General features: G+C 34.6%; 1 protein-coding gene across 9 annotated transcripts in view; it reads left to right on the top strand.

Moving 5' to 3' along the window:
* Positions 1–18,953, top strand: part of Picalm (phosphatidylinositol binding clathrin assembly protein) — a 100,541-nt gene extending 81,588 nt beyond the window's left edge. For 4 of the 9 annotated variants that reach the window (XM_071616568.1, XM_071616567.1, XM_071616572.1 and 1 more), the window contains 5 exons: positions 1,754–1,777; positions 3,206–3,265; positions 6,190–6,294; positions 16,278–16,380; positions 17,611–18,953. In XM_071616568.1, coding sequence (XP_071472669.1) covers positions 1,754–1,777; positions 3,206–3,265; positions 6,190–6,294; positions 16,278–16,370 — 282 coding nt within the window. In that variant the 3' untranslated portion in view covers positions 16,371–16,380; positions 17,611–18,953. The remainder of the gene's footprint in view (positions 1–1,753; positions 1,778–3,205; positions 3,266–6,189; positions 6,295–16,277; positions 16,381–17,610) is intronic. The other 5 variants (XM_071616570.1, XM_071616569.1, XM_071616574.1 and 2 more) reach the window with 2 other exon arrangements.
* The last annotated feature ends 646 nt before the right edge of the window (positions 18,954–19,599 follow it).

Below are 19,599 nucleotides of genomic sequence, written 5' to 3'. Positions count from 1 at the left end.
TTACAGAGCATTCTTCCCCTTTGCTCCTCTCAGCTGGAAGAGGTGCAACAGGATACTCAATTTTTATGCCCCTTTGCACTTGTATGGCTAAGAATGACTTTGAAAGCCCAATGAATTTTGATTTGGGCATTTTATATTTTATCAGTTGGCAAATTTGCAAATGCTAAATACATAAGTAATGAGGTTTAATGGTATTTGCTGATTATATACTCAGTACCTAGTACTGAAGAGATTCTAATAATGGTTTTAAACTGCTGTAAGGCATGGTGTGCCTAGAATAGCTTGTGGCTATTTCCTTATCCTTGGCCAGCTGTTATCTTATAATCCACAGGTCTCCCTCAATCAGAGAAGAGCATACTCCTTCTCTTTCTTATGGAAACCTTTGAAGCATGCATTTTTCTAAAGTGATGTAGTAGCAGTGTTTTGATAAAACAGGCTACACATCATAGCCTTCCTTTTGTTATTAGAGATCTCCATTGTCCTTGTTATAGCATATTTCTTGTTTTTAAATCCCTTCTAGGACGTCACCCTGTTTGCCTTGGATTACTGAAATTGTCTTGGGTCTACTATTAAAATTAGTAGGGATAAATTAAAAATATAATGTGTTGATAAACTTTGGTGTGACATTACTTAGAGTCTTATTAGCTTCAGGCTTCATAAAAGGAGAATATACTGAAATTTAGCTCCCTTTTTATGGCACTAATTTTTCACAGATAGTTGTCACTACCATCATTAAAAATACCTGGCATTTAACTAGTTTGTTTTTATGTACATATACCCAAGCACATATACATACTCTATTTTAAGTTTATAAGTGGTGCTATTTGGGAAGACTGAAAGTATATCATCCCAATTTTAAGTATAAAATTGTTTTTCCAAGTGCTAAACTGTTGAAAAGCAGATTTAAATTAAAATCAATCTCTTCACCATGAATCCAATGTTTTCCCCACTGTACCACTGGGGATAGTAGGAGGTTAGTGGATTTTATGGTCTCCTGTGTGAATTATACATAAATAATTTGTGAGGAGTGACATAAATACAAAGTGTATTAGCATTTAGTATTTGCTTATTTTATATTAAGTTGATATTAATCTATATGAAACATTACAGATTTTTAAAATAGCACTTTTAAGATTGACCACTAGAATGTAATAGGCATTTGACCATTTAGAATTTATACACAGTTGATAACAATACTCATGGTCCTGTCTTGTAAATGGTAGTGTGTATCATCTCTTAATATGAGATTTTATTAAAATATTTACATGTATTTTAACGCGTTTTTTCTTATTGACTAATGTGTGGGGCCAGTAATATGATTTACTACATAAGATAAACTGCCGCTTATGACATTTCTTTACATTTCTAACCTTTTTATTATTAATTCTTAAACACTGTCAAGGTTTTTAAGTGTTTTAAGACAAATTTATTAGAGTTTTATTTCAAAATCTTTCATTAGTACTTCCCTGTTTTGTACTAGAGATTGTCTGATGTGACCCTGTTTCAGGATGCACTGCATATATAGAACTACTGTATATATAGAGATGAGGCTAAAGTCGCAGTTTCTCTTGTCAACCTTGATAGTGTTTTTGTATAGATGTTCTTTCATTAGATATTGGGTGTACAAGGGATTTTAGGTAGTTGGTGAATGTACATGTGAACTAAAATGCTCTCTGTGTATTTTCTGTTGTGTAAGTACTTGTTCTAATCCAGTGTTATTGCATTATGTAATTGTTCTCCCTGGAAAAAACAGAATGGCATGCATTTTCCACAATACGTAAGTGACCAAAAACTAGCCTTTTTGCAATAAATTGGCATGCTATTAACCACTGCTGCAGCAGAATCTCATAACCTTCCGGCTATTACTTGTTTTCACATTCAGATTTTCAGTGTGTCAAAAATTCTTCCTAGCATCTCCTGGTTTCATGGGCATCTTGCAGAATTGATTCTGATGGTGGCATGGGAAATACCAATTTTTTTTCTTGCTTAATATTCCGCCATTTGCTGCCAGATGGCTGGGTGTCTGTGTGTGTATCTGTGCTGCCACTATGTACTTGATGACTTCTGAATGAAGGGAAATGTTGATTGTGGTAATGTTTAAAAATAACAACTGCATGAAATCTTACAGGCTTCTGCTATACTTGGCAGTTTGTCTGCTGCTCTTGCAGATCTTGATTTTTAAGTAGGGAGAGACCAATAAGCCCTACATGCTCACTGAATTACTAAACTTTTAACTATTCACTTTAGTGTTATTTTTTAAATGTTATGCTTTATTTAACTTCTCCATGCGTATATTCAAATTGTCATATAATTTCAGTTTATTTTTATTTTTATGTTTCAGCAGTATTATTGGTCTTTCACCTGTATTTAGTTCCAGTCTTCATTACAAGAAACACACAGAGGGAATGTTGTTAAGACAGCAACTATATCTAAAATAACTCTGGTCACACAGATTATGTATTTACAAATCATCTGTTAAAGTAGGAAGGGGAGGGTAACTTAAAAATCTTAGTGGTAGTTGGTTCTTTTAATCATTAAAATATACACTGCCTTAAAAATTCATTGTATCTGAAGTAATTTTTGGAGGAAATTAGAAAGTTAACATACATTCAAACTCTCTTTAGAACTATGATTCATCAAAATAGTCATACTCAGTAGTAGTTAGAAATCATTGAGGTCCTTAAAACTAAATGTTTTAGAGGATCAGGTCACTTGCTTTGGGATCTTTAATACTTTTGTTCTTTGAGTGCTAAAAAAGTGAACTACCTAGGAAACCATTTAGTCCTATTGCTTTTTCTTGTTCAACATTTTTTTAGGATAGTTGATAGACTTTAAAATCTTAGAACTTTGATTATTATAAAAATCCAGAGATTTTTCTTTTGGCCATGCTGGGTATCAAACCCATGGTTTCATAGATGCTAGGCAAGCACTCAAAAAATTTTAAAGCTGTACATTGAAACCTTAGTTCACTAATTGTATCTAAGTTTAAGTGTTATCTTTTTCTTTTTAAATAATTCTGCTTTTCTGCTAATTTCAAGACACTTTTTATTGAGCATTAATTGACACAGTTATTAATTATCACTTAATCACAGCTGTCTTAGCAAATATTTGTGGTTTTTAGTGGAAATATAGCTGTTAATTCCTTGAACTCAGTTGATATATTTGAGTTATATGCTCTTGTTTATTTTTTCTTTTACCCTATCAGGCACCTCCTGTAATGGCCTATCCTGCTACTACACCAACAGGCATGCTAGGATATGGCATTGTAAGTATTTTTCCAGATATAATTTTTGGTAAAGACATTTAAACCTAGGACCACTGCGGTCCAGGTGTGATTATCAGGACTGGAGACAGTCATCCTGGTGATCAGGCCACTTCCTGGAGCCTCATCTCTCCTACTAATGTGAGATGAATGGGGGGCACAAGATTTCCAGGGTGCCTTCTCCTTACGGGGCGGGGGGGTGGGGGAGGAGAGCAAGCCAGGGGCAGAGAGGGCAATGAGAGCTGGGGGGCCGGGCACAGAGGGCTGCGCTCTGGGTTCAGCCCAGACATTCTTCAGCAATATGAATGCTTTGGTTTCTTTGGTATGTCTAGAATAATCATTGTATAATAAATATTATTTATGTTCACTATTAATTATTTGTCTGATTTTTCCCCTCATGACATCATGAGGCATGTTGTTTTCCATTACAACCTCATTTAAATGTTAATGTTAATGCCAAGTTTTTGTTGTTGCAACTTTACATTAAATACCTTTTGTCTTCTTACCTTACTACTGTCAAAGAAGAGAGGGATTCACGTTTTTCTTGAATTGTAAGCACAAATTTTAGTCTGGTATAGGCCAGGGAGATTATCCTATAATGATTGTTACAGTACCTACACAGTCTTTTAACCTTTAAGGTTCCTAAAATCAACATACTACACTGCCCTTGCTTTACTAACCCTTTCAATATATAGATAAAATATATAGATAAAAATTGGAGGTGGCTTCGTCCCACTAGTATATATTTGAGGAACTAATGCTTAAGGAAAACAGCATCATGTCCCTTGATATTTTTACTGTGTCTGCTGTACATACACAGTATGCAAGTAGCTCCTTTCATACATGTGAACAAAGTTCATAACCTTTGGACTGGTGGTCATGGCCATAAACATAAAGCAAAGCTCTTTTTTTTTTATTTTTAATTTTTTATTGTGGGTTGTTCAAAACATTACAAATTTCTTGACATATCATATTCCACACTTTGATTCAAGTGGGTTATGAACTCCCACCTTCACCCCATATACAGATTGCAGAATCACATCAGTTACACTTCCATTGATTTACATATTGCCATACTAGTGTCTGTTGTGCTCCGCTGCCTTTCCCATCCTCCACCCTCCCCCCTCCCCACCTCTCCCCTCCCCTCCCCTCCTCTCTCTCTACCCCCTCCACTGTATAACCCTGAGGGTCTCCTTCCATTACCATGCAATTTCCCTTCTCTCTCCCTTTCCCTCCCACCTCTCATCCCTGTTAAATGTTAATCTTCTTCTCCTGCTCTTCGTCCCTACTCTGATCTTAGTTACTCTCCTTATATCAAAGAAGACATTTGGCATTTGTTTTTTAGGGATTGGCTAGCTTCACTTAGCATAATCTGCTCTAATGCCATCCATTTCCCTGTAAATTCTATGATTTTGTCATTTTTTAATGCAGAGTAATACTCCATTGTGTATAAATGCCACATTTTTTTTATCCATTCGTCTATTGAAGGGCATCTAGGTTGGTTCCACAGTCTTGCTATTGTGAACTGTGCTGCTATGAACATCGATGTAGCAGTGTCCCTGTAGCATGCTCTTTTTAGGTCTTTAGGGAATAGACCAAGAAGGGGAATAGCTAAAAGCAAAGCTCTTGATACAAATAATCCTGTATTTGGGGATGGGGATATAGCTCAGCTGCTAGAGTGCTCGCCTTTCATGCACAAGGCTGTAGGTTCAGTCCCCAGCATCACTACCACCAAGCAAAACAAAACAAAACCAAACCTCTCTTTGAAAGGTTAAATATACCTTTTTTTTTTTTTGGAAATATAAGATTTTAGTGTGTTGCATTTTTAACCAAAGTAATAATAGCAGGGTTTTATACATCTTATTTTTCTAAAGAAAAGTTTGGTTGAGATTTAATTTTAGGTTACTCTAGAATGAATTAACTTTTTGTGTGTGTTTGTGTGAATTTAAGTCCCTTCTTGATTTCGTTCTAAAAATATCTAAAATAAAATAAAAGAAGTATAGAAAATAAACTTCTTTTAAAAATGGTCAGCCAGACATGGTGTCACATACCTGTAATCCTAGGCCCTCTCGAAGGCTTGTGGCAGGAGAATCAAAAGTTCCAGGCCAACCTTGGTAACTTAGTGAGACCCCGTCTCAAAAAAATGAAAAAGGACTGGGGATGTAGATTAATAGTAAAGTGCCTCTGGCTTGAGACCCCCAGTTAGAAATAATTCATTACATGCAATTATTTTAAAAAATCATTGTCTTCACTTGTGATAATTTACATAGTGGCATAAAAATTGATTTGATATACAAAGGCCAATTGGTTTACTTTGAAATGTGTTAGCTGTTGAGACATTGAGTCTAGTTTTCTCGATTTATAAACCTGGCATATCTAGAAATTGAGGAGGAATTTTGATCTAACTCATTTTGTCCATTGTACTATAGTAAAGTTTAAATTTTGCAACTCTTTGAATAGAAAAAGCTAGACTTTCTTGTCTTTTAAAAGTGAGTATATTGCCTGCTGGTTGCAGTTGTGCACACACATACTCACAAAAACTCAGGATGCTGAGGTAAAAGGATCACAATTTCAAAGCCAGCCAGCCTCAACAACTTAGTGAGACCCTAAGCAACTTAGCAAGACCCTGTCTCAAAATTTAAATAAAATAAAATGGAGATATGGCTTAGTGGTTGAGCACCCCTGGGTTTGATCATTAGTACCAATAAATAAATAAATAAATTTTTAAAAATGAACATGCTAAAGTCTTTCCATTCCCCCCAAAAAGCTTCTCTTAAAAATTTTTCACGTTGATTTTATTTGCATTCTTTTCTGTCTAGTCAAATCATAGGTACCAGTACCTCTTATTACTGTTGTCTTTGCTTACTTATTCATAGTAAGGAAAATGTAAGTCCATATCCCTTAACTTGATATTCTTCTGGTTTTAGCCGCCTCAAATGGGAAGTGTACCTGTAATGACACAACCAACCTTAATATACAGCCAGCCTGTCATGAGACCACCAAACCCCTTTGGCCCTGTATCAGGAGCACAGGTATTATATTTTACATGTAACTTGCAATGTACTTGATTTGGATCTCATGGTGGATATTACTTGCTTCATCTGTTTTCGCATATAATAACTTTTACAAATGTTGATTATTTGGAGGGAAAGGACAGTAGGTTACAAATTTAAAGATGGAAAATTCTTGGCAACTTAATACTTGTTGGATCCAGAGAATTGTTTTTTGAAGTTGAGGAGTCTGCTTTGTCTTCATGAGTCTGGCATGCTATCCTTAGCTGTGGAAAAATAGAGCATCATTTTTCTTGATTGCCTAAATGGTGCTATAACAAGAGTACTGTCCTTGAGATCTTTGTAACTCTTGACAAGTCTCCAGAAAGTTTTGTATGTCATTTTTTTCATTAGATAACTTTCTGCCATTGCGGATTGTATTCAAAACAAACCAAAAGAAGGCAGAAAAACATGAAATGTCATGCTGATCTAATGAGAGACTTTTCTCATGTTTTTAGGGCTCTGTCTCCCGTTCTGAAAATTTACCCTAAAAATATTCAGTCTTTGCTTTTTAACCCATTATTATTGACACTAGAGGAATTAGACATAAGGTTTTTTTTTTTTGTTGTTGTTCTTTAAGCTTGTACCTGTTACTCTGATAAGAGAAAAATCTTTGTTATTATCTGGTACCTTGTGAAGTGTTAGACTGGCTTTTCTGTGTCTATGGCTCTGTTCACGTACTTTTATAGTTAAGAAATAATTCATTACTTACAATTATTAAAGCACTCACTCCATTTCTTAAATGGTTTCCAGCACCAGGGCACTGGTGACTATATTTGTCTAATGCTTATTTGAAAATATTTGAGTGAGCATTTAATAATGAAAATTTTGGTATTCCTTTTACTCTCAGTATACATATACATTAGATTTGTCAAGGCATATAGTGTAACATTACTAAGATTAATTGATGTTGAGCTATTTAAATCTAGTCTCTGTTTTTCATAGACTGAAACATAGGAAGCTCTTTCATTTTTCAGCCTTTTTGAGTAGTAAGTCATTTAATAAACTGGCATCTCTGTTGACTGGAAGTGGATTGTGAATTTAGTTCTAAGAAATAAAGTCCTAGTTGGTTATACTTCATATATTTGTCCACATGCCTCTTTCCCCTGCCCTTGTCCATATTACAGTGACTTTTTCTTCCTGTTTCTAACACAGTAGTCCTCATTACCCTTTTGACTTGCTAAAGAAACATAACTGGATTTTGATAACCCTTTAAGAAGTATACTGATGATTCTTAATGAAGATATCTTCTTCTTATACAGTAGAAGCTTCTGCCTGCCTCTTAGGGTTTTCTTTTCTTTTTTCTTTTGTTAATTGTACTTACAGCATAAAGTATATTGTCATTTATTTTCAAAAATTAATTTGTCCGCTTTAAAAAACTGATAAGAGCCTAAATATATTTATGTAAATTTTTTTTTAAGGAAAATCTTTAGTCTAGAAATACAGACTAAGAACCTTGATTATAGAAGTGTTTCTCTGATGTCTAGTTAATTCCTGCACCCAGTCTACATCTTGTCTTTCAGGCTATATATCAGAATAATGCTAACTTAAACTTCAGTTGCCTTTTACGCAATACTCAAAGTAATCTTTAAAGTAGATAGGTCTACTGTCATCTTCACTCTTTCACAAGTGAAGGAGACTGAGACTTAGAAAGGCTCTTCAACTAAGTACATCGTGCAATGCAACTTACTCCCAGGTATCCTGGTTCTTCGTACAGTACTCATTTTTACTACACCACCTCTACATTTGTAGGACAGAGCCCTTATGGCCACTACAGTAGCCCCATCTTCTTTGTCAGCAGTAAACCACTCTGTAAATTCCTTGGGTTGGTCTTATTGGTTTATAAACTGTGTTTTATAACCCAATAAGAAATATTGGGTTATAAAATACAGTTTTACAATAATATATATTGTGAATACATTCAGGATATATCTACTACACTTGCCAACAATGTCCACTGCAGAATATTATAGAGAAAAGTAAAATCATGTTATTTTCAGGAAAATAGATGGAACTGGAAATTCTAATGTTAAGTAAAATAAGCCAGACTCAGAAAGACAAATATCATGTATTTCCCTCGTGTGGAGCCTAGTTGGGGAGGAAAGTGACAAAATGAAAGTAGCAAGGAGACTTAGAGAAAAGAATCAGGTGGAAGAGGGAAAGAGAAGAAGGATAATGAGTCATACCTTCAACCTTAAAAACACTGTTTATGGATTTTGCTTAAGAATGTTAAAGAAATAGTAAAGCTATATCTTAAAAAAAAAAACCAAACAGGTTTTATATCCTGTTGCCTTCTAAAACCCATATAATCTTTTCACTGAAATACCAGTTTTCATGTACATGAAAAGAAACAGTAAATAAAATGCTTTTTCCTAATAACTTTATGTCAGAAGTGAATGAGAGCATTAGGGTAATATGTTTCTAGTTCAGAAGTTAGTGCTTAACCCTAAATATTGTTGATTGAAAAACACACTAAGAAAGCAAATTGAAAACTAGAAAAAAAGAAAATCAGGCAGCAATGAAGTGGCTCATAGAAACTTTGGTCTCACAGAAATCATTTGCATCATTTGAAAGTCAGAATCTTAAATTTTTTCATGTTATTCTTAATTCCTTCCCCCTCATTGTTTTCTGTGTATTTAATCTCAAAGTCCCCACCAGTTATTCCTCTGTTATTATGGATCCACCCTTCTTGCATTCTACAGCCTTAACCAGTTCATGCTTGTTTTACAACACTCTCCTATGTTCCTTGCATGTCTGATTTAATCTTTTATATAGCTACAGATATAATTTTCTATAGGCAGTATTTTGTAGCATCTTATCTCTATACTTAAAATCTAAAGAGGTGAGTCTAAATATAATTGAATGTTTAAAACATCCCTAAACTTTTCTTTCATCTTAAAACTACCTTATGAGATCTTCCTATTTTTAAGAGTAATGTTGAGTGAATAGAATATTCAGCTGCTTCATTCCCATTCCTTTACAGTTTTCAGTAAGTATCTATTGTTCTATTGCTATTTGTCTTTTCCAAAAAGTCTTCATCTGCAATAAAGCAGGTTTGCCCTTTAGCTGTTCTTTGGTCATTTCTTGTTCCTTTAGTGTCCTTATGAGATTTGGAATTCTTTTTCCTTATTCTACATTATTTTTCTTTACAATTTTGTGTTTAATGATTCTTAGGTAATCCCTTGGATTGATGTTATCTATTCAGTACTAGCTGTAACCAAAATAATTTTTTAAACGAAGTACCTTTTAATTGTTCTTTCATTTTTTTGTTTTCCTTTCAGTTGGACTCAAAGTCTTTGAGGGAAAACACAATTGCTTTTTGTACATTGTAAAATAAATGGTAGTTTAAATGAAAAATGAAGTCTATCAAATCCCAGTTCTATACTATTGCCAAATATCCTTCTTTACAGCTGGGTGTGGTGGCACATGGCTACAGTAATCCCAGAGACCAGGGGCAGAGGCAGAAGGATCACAGATTCAAGGCCAGCCTTTGGCAATTTAGGAAGACCCTGTCTCAGTATAAAAGTTGGGATGTAGTTAAGTGGTAGGGCACCATGGGGTTCAGTATCAAGTACCCCTCTCTCCTATGTCCTAACATTATAGCTGTTTTTAAAAATATGCTTTAAGTGCATCTTCCTAGATGTTTTACTGCATGGAAAACTCAACGATCCCATATCAATATTTTTATTTCTCCAAAAGCATAGAGTGTTAAAGGTCCCTGTAGCTTCTTCTTCTCCCCTCTGCCCCCAATATTTTTTAGTTGTCCAATGAACTTTTAGTTTATTTGTATGTGGTGCTGAGAATTGAACCTAGTGCCTCACACATGCTAGGCAAGCACTCTACCAGCCCCAGGTCCCCGTAGTTTTTACTTTTTCTTTGTTGGAAAGAATGGAGATTCTTATGCCTTCTCTTATTGGTGCTTTACATAATGCTTTATATAATTTTTACTGGTGTTTTATATAAATTGGGATGTTCATTGCTGACCAGTAGTTTGTAAACTCCACATTTGCAGTGTGTACCTGTTATGCTATTAAATGAAGGCAGTTAACTAGTTACAATCTTTTTATTTCTCCAAAGTATAGAGTGTTAAATTTATTTATTTTGGACTGAGGATTAATCCCAGGTGTGCTTAACCACTGAGCTATGTCCTCCGTCCATTTTTTATTGTTTATTTTGAAGCAGAGTCTCATTGAGTTGCTGAGGCTGGCCTCAAATTTGAGATTCTCCTGCCTTAGCCTGCCAAGACACTGAGAGGTATATGTCCCCCATACCTGGCAGGCATTTATTTAATTTTAAACTAGTATTAAAAGTTTTGTTGGTTTCTTGGTATTAGGCATTTTGTATGGAGGACTACCAATCTTGTTCAGGGAACATAGGGCTGAAGATGCAAAATGTCTTTGTTTGCAGTGGCTAACTTTAAGTAAGTCTTACTTCAGTTAAGTGTCTGAAAGGAAACTATGGCTTATTGTGAGTCTTTTTTACCCGTATAAATACGGACACTGTTGGCTTTAGATATTGGAATAATTCAAGTCTTGCAAAATAGGGCATTTTAGGATTTGTTTGAGGGTGGTGGTGGTGGTGTTTAACTTTCTTGATAAGTTAATTGTGGATATTGGTAGTACCTCTGCTATCAGCTGATCTGTCCAGATTATAAAGGTTTTTTTGCCTTGTCAGCTATATATTGTGCTTATTTATACTTGCCCATAACATGAGAGAATTTATATTGGAAATTAAAATTTAGTACCATTGATGAAAAACTGATTCAGTAGCCCCCAGTGTATACCTGAATGAGTCATAACTAAAATGTTAGGAGTCCCATCTGCTGATCTCTATTATTAATAAGACAAATGTATTTATTACATTTTTGCTCAGGACATTGTTTTAAAGGCAAAAATCTAATTTCTTATCATCTTAAAATCTTCAGTGACTGAAGTTCTACAAAATCTTCATGATGAACACCAGTGACCGTGTATATATAGCATTGTGTATATAGAAAGCATGGAAATGGACTAACCATCTAACATTTACCAGAAAAATTTCTTTTAAAAATATTGTTTGGGGGCTGGAAATGTAGCTTAGTGGTAGAGCACTTGCCTAGTTCTCCTGAGGCTCTTGGTTTAATTCCCTGCATTACTCTAAAAATTAACTATTAAAAATATAAATTCTGGGGGTTAGGGTTGTGACTCAGTGGTAAAAATTGAAAAAAAAAATCAATCAGTAAAAAGGTTAAAATCTTAAAAAACAGAAAAGAAAATTTAATTCTCTCCCCACCCCCACATAACAGCATTTAGCCAGTGCTGACCTAAGCACCTCTTAAAGATTCTACCTCTTAATACTGTTACCATGGCAATTAAATTTCAACATGAATTTAAAGGGGACAGGCATTCAACCTACAGCAACTCTGTACCCTCAGTATATGTGTATTTATAGATTAATATATTTCTATGGCAATTGTATATTTACATACATTAAAAAACATGTTAAATATGAACTTTTGTGATACCAGGTGTTGAACCCAGGGGTACTCTACTACTGAGCTACATATTTTTATTTATTTGTTTGTTAGTTGGGGAGGTACTGGAGATTGAACCCAGGGGCACTATACCACTAAGCTCCCTCCCCAGCTCTTTTTAGTTTTTCTTTTGAGACAAGGTCTTGCTGTGTGGCCCAGGCCCTGTTTTTAAATGGTTACTTTTGTTTTTTTAAAGAGAGAGAGAGAATTTTTTTTTTTTAATTTTAATATTTATTTTTTAGTATTTGGCAGACACATCTTTGTCTGTATGTGGTGCTGAGGATCGAACCCATGCCGCACGCATGCCAGGCAAGCGCGCTGCCGCTTGAGCCACATCCCCAGCCCCGAGAGAATTTTTTTAAATATTTTTTTTTTATTATTTTTTGGTGGACACAACATCTTTATTTTATTTTTATGTGGTGCTGAGGATCGAACCCAGCGCCCTGCGCATGCCAGGCGAGCACGGTACCACTTGAGCCATATCCCCAGCCCAATGGTTACGTTTTAAAACAGAAAAGTTCTAATTTCTTCTCATATTCCGCTTTGGAGGTCATTTTCAAAATTTAACTCTTTTTAGCTGGGCACAGAGGTGTATACCTATAAATCCCAGTGGGTTGGGGAGGCTGAAGCAGGAGGATTGCAAGTTCAAAGCCAGCTGTAGCAGCTTAGTGAGTCTCTAAGCAACTTAATGAGATCCTGTCCCAAATTAAAAAATATAAAAAGGACTGAGGATGTGGTTCAGTAGTTAAGTGCCTCGGGGTTCAATCCCTAGCACTAGCCCACCCCCAATAATTTTAACAAATTTTAGAATACTTATATGAAACAGGTAAGAGATGTTGCCTGTACCTAAGGAGTCTAAAGGTGAGTGTAATTTGGAAACACAAGAAACTGATGGATAAAGGCCCCTTAAGAGAAACCACAAGTGTTGAGAACACAGAGGAAGAGCAAGAGCAATGCAGACTCAATAACATTTGAGCTGGACCTCTTATGTTCATAGATTTGATGGTAAATGCTAGGGATGATTGAATTAATATTTGAATTACTAATTTATGCCAGGCAGTATGCTGAGTATTTACCATTTAATACTCAAAACAGCCATAAAGGGAGATTTAAAAATTTAGTTCTGTCTTTTTGCAACATGCTCTTCAGTCATGCCAGGCAAATGAACTGTATCCATTTTTCTCTTGAGATGATGTTTTTGTTTCTTCAATGAAGACATAAAATGAGTCTCTACAGCACTGGATTTTCTACTTAGGCTTTTGGGTGACTGAAGAATTTAAATGTAAAGATGTAGCAAAGTGGCTTCTCTAAAAATTTGTCCTAAATATAGTCTTTTTTATCCTCTCCCAAGCCTTTGATTGTACCAGTCTTGCTTTATGAGACTACTGTTATTTTCTTGTTTTAACCTGAAATTTTCTCTTCCCCCTTCATTCTTAGATGTGTGTGTGTGTGTGTGTGTGTGTGTGTGTGTGTGTGTGAAGTAGAACTATAATGAAATTAAACCTCATAAAGCAATATTTCTATTTATGTGGTATAGTCTGTAAATAGAATTGTATATTTTTTAAATTTCCTTAAGTATGTTTATCTTTATTAATATGTGATTTCTGTACTATTTTTACTATATTAAATAAAAATCTTTACTCTGAAGGTAAAAGCAAAGATTTTGGGTAACAATATATGTATTTTTTCATGTATAAATATATAAACATATATAGTATGTATATAATTTTAAAAGACTGATTAGTGTGGTGGAGAAATTTCAAAAGTTTCCATCTTCAGTGTCAATTTTTGTATCTTTATTTGTATTCTGCTCTTGTTTCTCAATATAGGAGCAGTAAGATTTAACAGCTTTTGTTTGAATATCGTTAGTTGTGATATAAACCACTTTGATTTGAACAATATAGGAGCAGTAAGATTTAACAGCTTTTGTTTGAATATTGTTAGTTGTGATATAAACCACTTTGATTTGAACAGATTGATAGTTGTACTAATTTTTTAATCTGAATTTTGGGATAGAGAATATTATTTGAAATTAATGTGTAACAGGTGGTGTTTTGGGTTTGTTTTATGCCATTTTTATGTTCCTTAGCAACCTTATAATCATGTTCTTTAATTTATTCAAAAGAATGATAAATAAAGGAATGCCAGTTGCCCTATGTGGTGGCACCCTCCTGTAATGCCAGTGATTGGGCGGCTGAGGCAGGAGGATTGTAAATTTGAGGCCAGCCTCAGCGACTTCATGAGACCCTGTCTTAGAAAGAAAAAAGAAAAAGAAGATTTTTAAGTAAAAGAAGTTTAGCTTTCAAAGTTTCAGGTGACTTTCAATCAAACTTTTAAACTCCTGCTGTTTCTGACCCATTGGAATCCCACTGTCCCTTTAGGGTCTTTTATTTTACTTGATGAGTAATATAAGCAGCCTCTTCCTTTCCTTCTCTTTTATTTTCTTGCTGACTACTTTCTCACCAGTGCATGTAGTCTGTGCTTTGGTATTAGTGCTGGAAAAGCAGGATAAGACCAGGTAGTATCTCGTGTCCCGGTCCTTAGAACTGTACAGTAGCCACAGCAGTCTGGTCTACGGATTTATCTGTTTCAGATGGATATTTATGAAAAGAAACTTATTGCAGGTATATTAAGTGTAGTTTTCTCATTGGCGGCATCAATCTTGTTTTAATTTGCTGAATGCTTATAGTGTGTGTGTGTGTGTGTGTGTGTGTGTGTGTGTGTGTGTGTTGGTCGGTCTGTCTTACCAATTTAAGAGACTATTTAGAGTTTAGTAGAAATTAAAAACCAGTACTTTTTCCCAAGGAAATTTGATCTTGTTCTTCTTGGACTTCTCTCTAGCAGCTCGCTCATGTAAAATATATCAAAGAATAATCTTGTCTGTTTGGTCTGCATTCTTCAGGGGCATCTGCTTGTGGGGCTATCAGGTCTTCAGATTGCTGCCCTAAGGAAATGAGTGATTTAAGAAGACGTTTTAGTGTGAAGCTCTCATAGGAAATTTGTGATTTGGGGCGCAGTCTATAATGAGCAGGGTTTATTGTTTTAACTTTAAATGAAAGAAAATTTATTTTGGAGAGAAACCCAGTTAATAATGGAGATACGTGTGAATGTTGACTACTTGGAGTTATCCCACTTCTGAATGGGCTTTCATATGTAGGCTGCAGAGGGAAGATGGGGATATCTCTCCAATAAAGTTATACTTTAGTCTGTCCCTACATGGGTGATGTTTGAAACTTCAAGCCCATATGCTGCCCTGTCTCCCATCTGTAGCTCCCTGCATGATTCTGTCATCTTCTTTATTGTCTTTGAACATTTATTTCTGAAACAAAGATTGCTTATACTGGTGATGTAATATTTGTGAAAACTCATTATCTACTCATTCTTTATAGTGCTTTTCTTTTGCTTTTGTTTATTTTTTAAGTAAAAATGTAGAAAGGAGATAATTTTAGACCACCAAAGAGGTTTTTTATGGCTTTAAATTCTTTATAGGATTTGAATGTTGGAAGTATGAAGTGAAACTGTTTCCATTGTGAACTTTGATTTAATGCTTAGTTGAAATAGCTCATTTCAGAAGAGTCCTATGCTTGCATCCTGTGCAATCCTGTATAAAGGGAGAAAAAGAATGATCAATTTGCTCCAAACTAAAGTTGCTCATGTTGGCTTTAAAATACTCATAAGTCAATTTGGTGAAAGAGATACATATATGAAAATTAACATCTTGGTTCTTCAGAAGTATCTTTTCTTTGGGAGATCACTAAAGATATGTTACTAAATTCATTGGTTTCACTACCTTGTAATATATTAAAGGATGGTTAGATTCTAAGAATCAATAATCTGAAGTGTTCCCCTTATTCAGGTGCAGTATCTGGACTTTCAGACTAGGTGAACTCCAAGATCTCTTTCACCTCCGACAGAGTGCATGTCAGCTGCAGATTGTCTAGATAAATAGGCAGAAGACAACTCCATGTTAACTTCTACCCTTTATAAGAAAGGAAGGAGAGAGTATTGCTAGATATGTTGGGTCTGAACTAAAGTCAGAGTTCATACAACATTGGATAGATAGCCTGGGCAAAGGAAGCTATCTTTACTCAGTTTAAACACATGCATATGCATGTGTTTATGTATCCTGTCTCCTGTACCTCCCCACCCTCCCACACACTAAAGTCTTAATCACAGGTCAGCTTATATTGACCTTTTTGAGTAAAAGACTTTATTTCTTTGAAGTTTCAGAAACACGAATTTGTTTTCTGGAAAACACATACCATTGGATACCCTTTAACTTGACATGTGACTAAAACTTTTGTTTTAATTCCATTTTCTACAAAGGCTACCTTTATATTTATTAAAGGTGACAAAACAAAAACCACTTCTTCTTTCATTACATTTTCTGCTTTCATGTTCTGTCATTCTGAGATCTTTTTTTCTTTCCCTCTCTCTGTCTTCTTTCCCCCAGCTGTCGGCAGCATCCAGCCCCTCCAGTCACAGTCCTCACAGAGCTTCAGGAAAGGACCCTTTTGCAGAGCTCTCTTTGGAGGATTTCTTATAAATCACTTTAGGTATTGCTGCTTGTTGGGGGAGATGGGGACTTAAATACTTTTAAAAAATTTACCAAACATTTACAACAATTCGCTCTTCTCCTCCTCTGTTTCTTTAAAGGACTTTTCTTCTCTGCCAACTCCTCTATTCTTTAGATGAAGAATAAAAATAGGTCAAAATAGGACATAAAGAGAAACAACTTGAAAAAATATCTTCAACATAATTAGAAGTTATGAAATCAAAGGACCATCTTACATATTGAAGCATCCACTGCTCACAGCAAATGGATACGATCAAATATCACCCTTAAAAATTAGATATTTTAGCAAATCTTCAAAGACTTGTAGAGAACACCATAATTTTAAACATTGTATTAGAGATTAACTGGGAGCATCTTTAGTTTTAACCAGGATTAATTGTGAAGGATTCATTTCAGTGATTTTTTTTATGTGTGCCTTTTCATTTAAAAACAGTCATGTACTTATTTATTTTGTAAACAGCTTGGTTTTAAATTAAGAGCAAAGGAATATTTAGGCCCTTTCAACTAGAAGGATTCTGCATATGATTTACAGTGCCTTTGTTTCCTGGAAGACAGTATATTTTGATCTTCTTGGTGCTCTGGCCCTCAGTTTACATTTACCTGCTAGATCTTTATGAGTTTGTACTCTTCTTATTTGGCAAGTTAATAAACATCTACCTTATTAATATCTTTGGATAGGCAGTTTTAGAGAAATCATGAGGGAAGTTACCTTTGAGTGAACATTGATTGATTCCCTATTGAAAAGTATTTCTTTATAGATCTTACGGATCTTTATTTATATTAGTAAAGATATGGTTTAGTCAGCATAGCATTCTTCCTTTTATTGTCTATAATTTTATATCATTTGGAAATTACATTTTGATTTCCCAAATGATATTTTACATGGAATATTTGTGCTTATGTAGATGGTTTGAATCTGTCATAGAAAAATAGCTCATTGGTCTTCTTTCTTTTCTTTCCCCCAAGCGTACCTTAGTTTTAGTACTTAGATATTTGGAAGTCTGTTCCTGTAATTATACTTCAAATATTGAGTTCAGGCACAAAAGTCAGTAAGACTGACTTTGTTTTATAATTACGTTTTGTGATAAGTATGTTGTAAACTCTTCTGGCCCGTTTAATAACAAAGTCCACAAAGAATTTTTATTTGTGACAAGACATTTCATAATGCAATGAATTAACTTACACATGTCTTTTTCTTTTTCTTTTCCAGATACAGTTTATGTAACTAGATAAGAGAGAATGGAATTATTCCAAAAAGACAAGTGCTCAAGTGGCGAATCCTTACTTCCAGCAAAATCCAAACTGCTGTCTCTTAAACTCTTCTTCCATTAGAATGCTACAGTAACCCAGTGAAGGCCCACGAAGGAAATTGGGACTAGTTTATAGAACGTACCAATACACTTTATAAAGCCAAGAATTGCCATGATTTAAGACTAAGCTCTGTCTTTTTGGTGACTAACCCTTCAGTTCTTTCAATTCTTATTAATACCCATAATCAATAACCTACCAAGAAAAGCCCTTATTTGGAAAGTGTGAAATTTGTATTTGGAAAAGCTGCCTGGAAAGAAGAGCTGTGTCCTTTATTGTAATTCAACAGGACTCATTGGGGGATCAAAATCACAGTTCTTAATTATGCATTATTTTTCTTTTCTCCAGTCCTCAAAGTTACAGAACCTTAATTGAAATTAATTTTTCTTTTTTAAAAAATTTATATTCAGTTTGCAGTAGACATTCCTTAAGTATTTGTATTTATTTATGATTATCAATTTTACATAACATTAATATTATATCAAACCTCCTTATGAAAATGAGTATGAATGTACACAGTATGTTTGATTTATATCCACAAGAATGAATCTGATTCAGAATGCTTTTCAGCTGACATAAAGAGCACTAAATATATTAAGGCAAGCCCGCAGGTCTGAATCTCAGTCTCTGTGGGTTTTAGGGAAGCATTACAAATGCATTAATCCTTATAGTCAATTCTGTGCCTAGGATTTTGCAAGGGAACAGTTCACTGACTAGGAAAAGCACTACATTTTAAATTCAGCATTAGTGCATTGGGAAGGATCTTTACTGCTTTGTGCTTGGCATGTCATTATTTTCCATTTGACATTAGGGCCTTTCCAAAATGAATGTGAGGAATTGCTTTCACTTCAAGACTTTCCTTCTTTTCAGTAAAACTCTAGGAGGTGTTATTGGGGGAGGGGAGGGGGGAAAATCCTTGAACTTTTTATTTGGCTTGTGCCATGTTATGATCATGTACCTTTTAAATAAGGGGAAATAGTATCTTTAAAGTTAATGTCTAGCCAAGAGTTTAGTTAATGAAGAATTAAACTGCACTGTTGATCGGTGCTTTGTGTAAATACATCTTAACGCTTGGGTTGAGAGGGGCCTTAAGAAGGACAGTTTGTTGTAGGAAAGCAATTCTGTACATGAGTTTAAGCATACTTGTTGCATTGTCTCTGCAGATTCTATTTTTGTTTACAATATTAAAATGTATGTTAGCAAAATGGGTGGATTTTCAAATAAAAAAATGCAGCTTCCACAAAACTTGGTTTATGATATTCTGATCTGAAGTGCATTTTCTTTTTTTCTTCTATTTTCTTTTATCATCAGTATCATCATTTGTTTGCTAATAAAAGTGTACCAGGTGATTATATTTGCCGATTTAATAAAACATAGAATTTGTTCTATTTCAATTTCTAAAAAGATTAATCTTTGCAGTTTTGTAACTTCTAGGTTCTTTCCAATATAAACAAATATTTATTAAAATTATTCATTTTTGCCTGTAATCAGGTAAGTTTAAGGGAGAAATGCTTTTGAGTTACATATTGGTGTATATGATTATGTCTTCCAAAGAAACCTTTGTATCATGTTGCATATGGAATAGTAAATAGAATTCAGAGTATATGATGGATTAAAAGCATTGATAATGGCTACATAGTATTTGCCATGGTTGGAAAAATATAGCTTTAGCCAGTGTGCTTTGTTAATTTTACTGGCATTTCTGCTTCAGCTGAAAATTTAAGATAATATCAAGGTTCTTCTCTTGTTTGTCATTATCCACAAACATATTCGCAAATTACTGCTCAAACTTCTATAAAACAAAATTTATTCATTCAGAAAAAATGTGGCTCCTGTATGCTAGTAATGACTGAGTCACAGAATATGTGGACCTGCCAAAGCACTCAGCCAG

Source organism: Marmota flaviventris, chromosome 9, assembly GCF_047511675.1.
Source record: "Marmota flaviventris isolate mMarFla1 chromosome 9, mMarFla1.hap1, whole genome shotgun sequence".
NCBI classification, from domain to species: Eukaryota; Metazoa; Chordata; class Mammalia; order Rodentia; family Sciuridae; genus Marmota; species Marmota flaviventris.
Note: the sequence above shows the minus strand (reverse complement) of the source record. Positions and strands in the feature narration are given on the sequence as shown.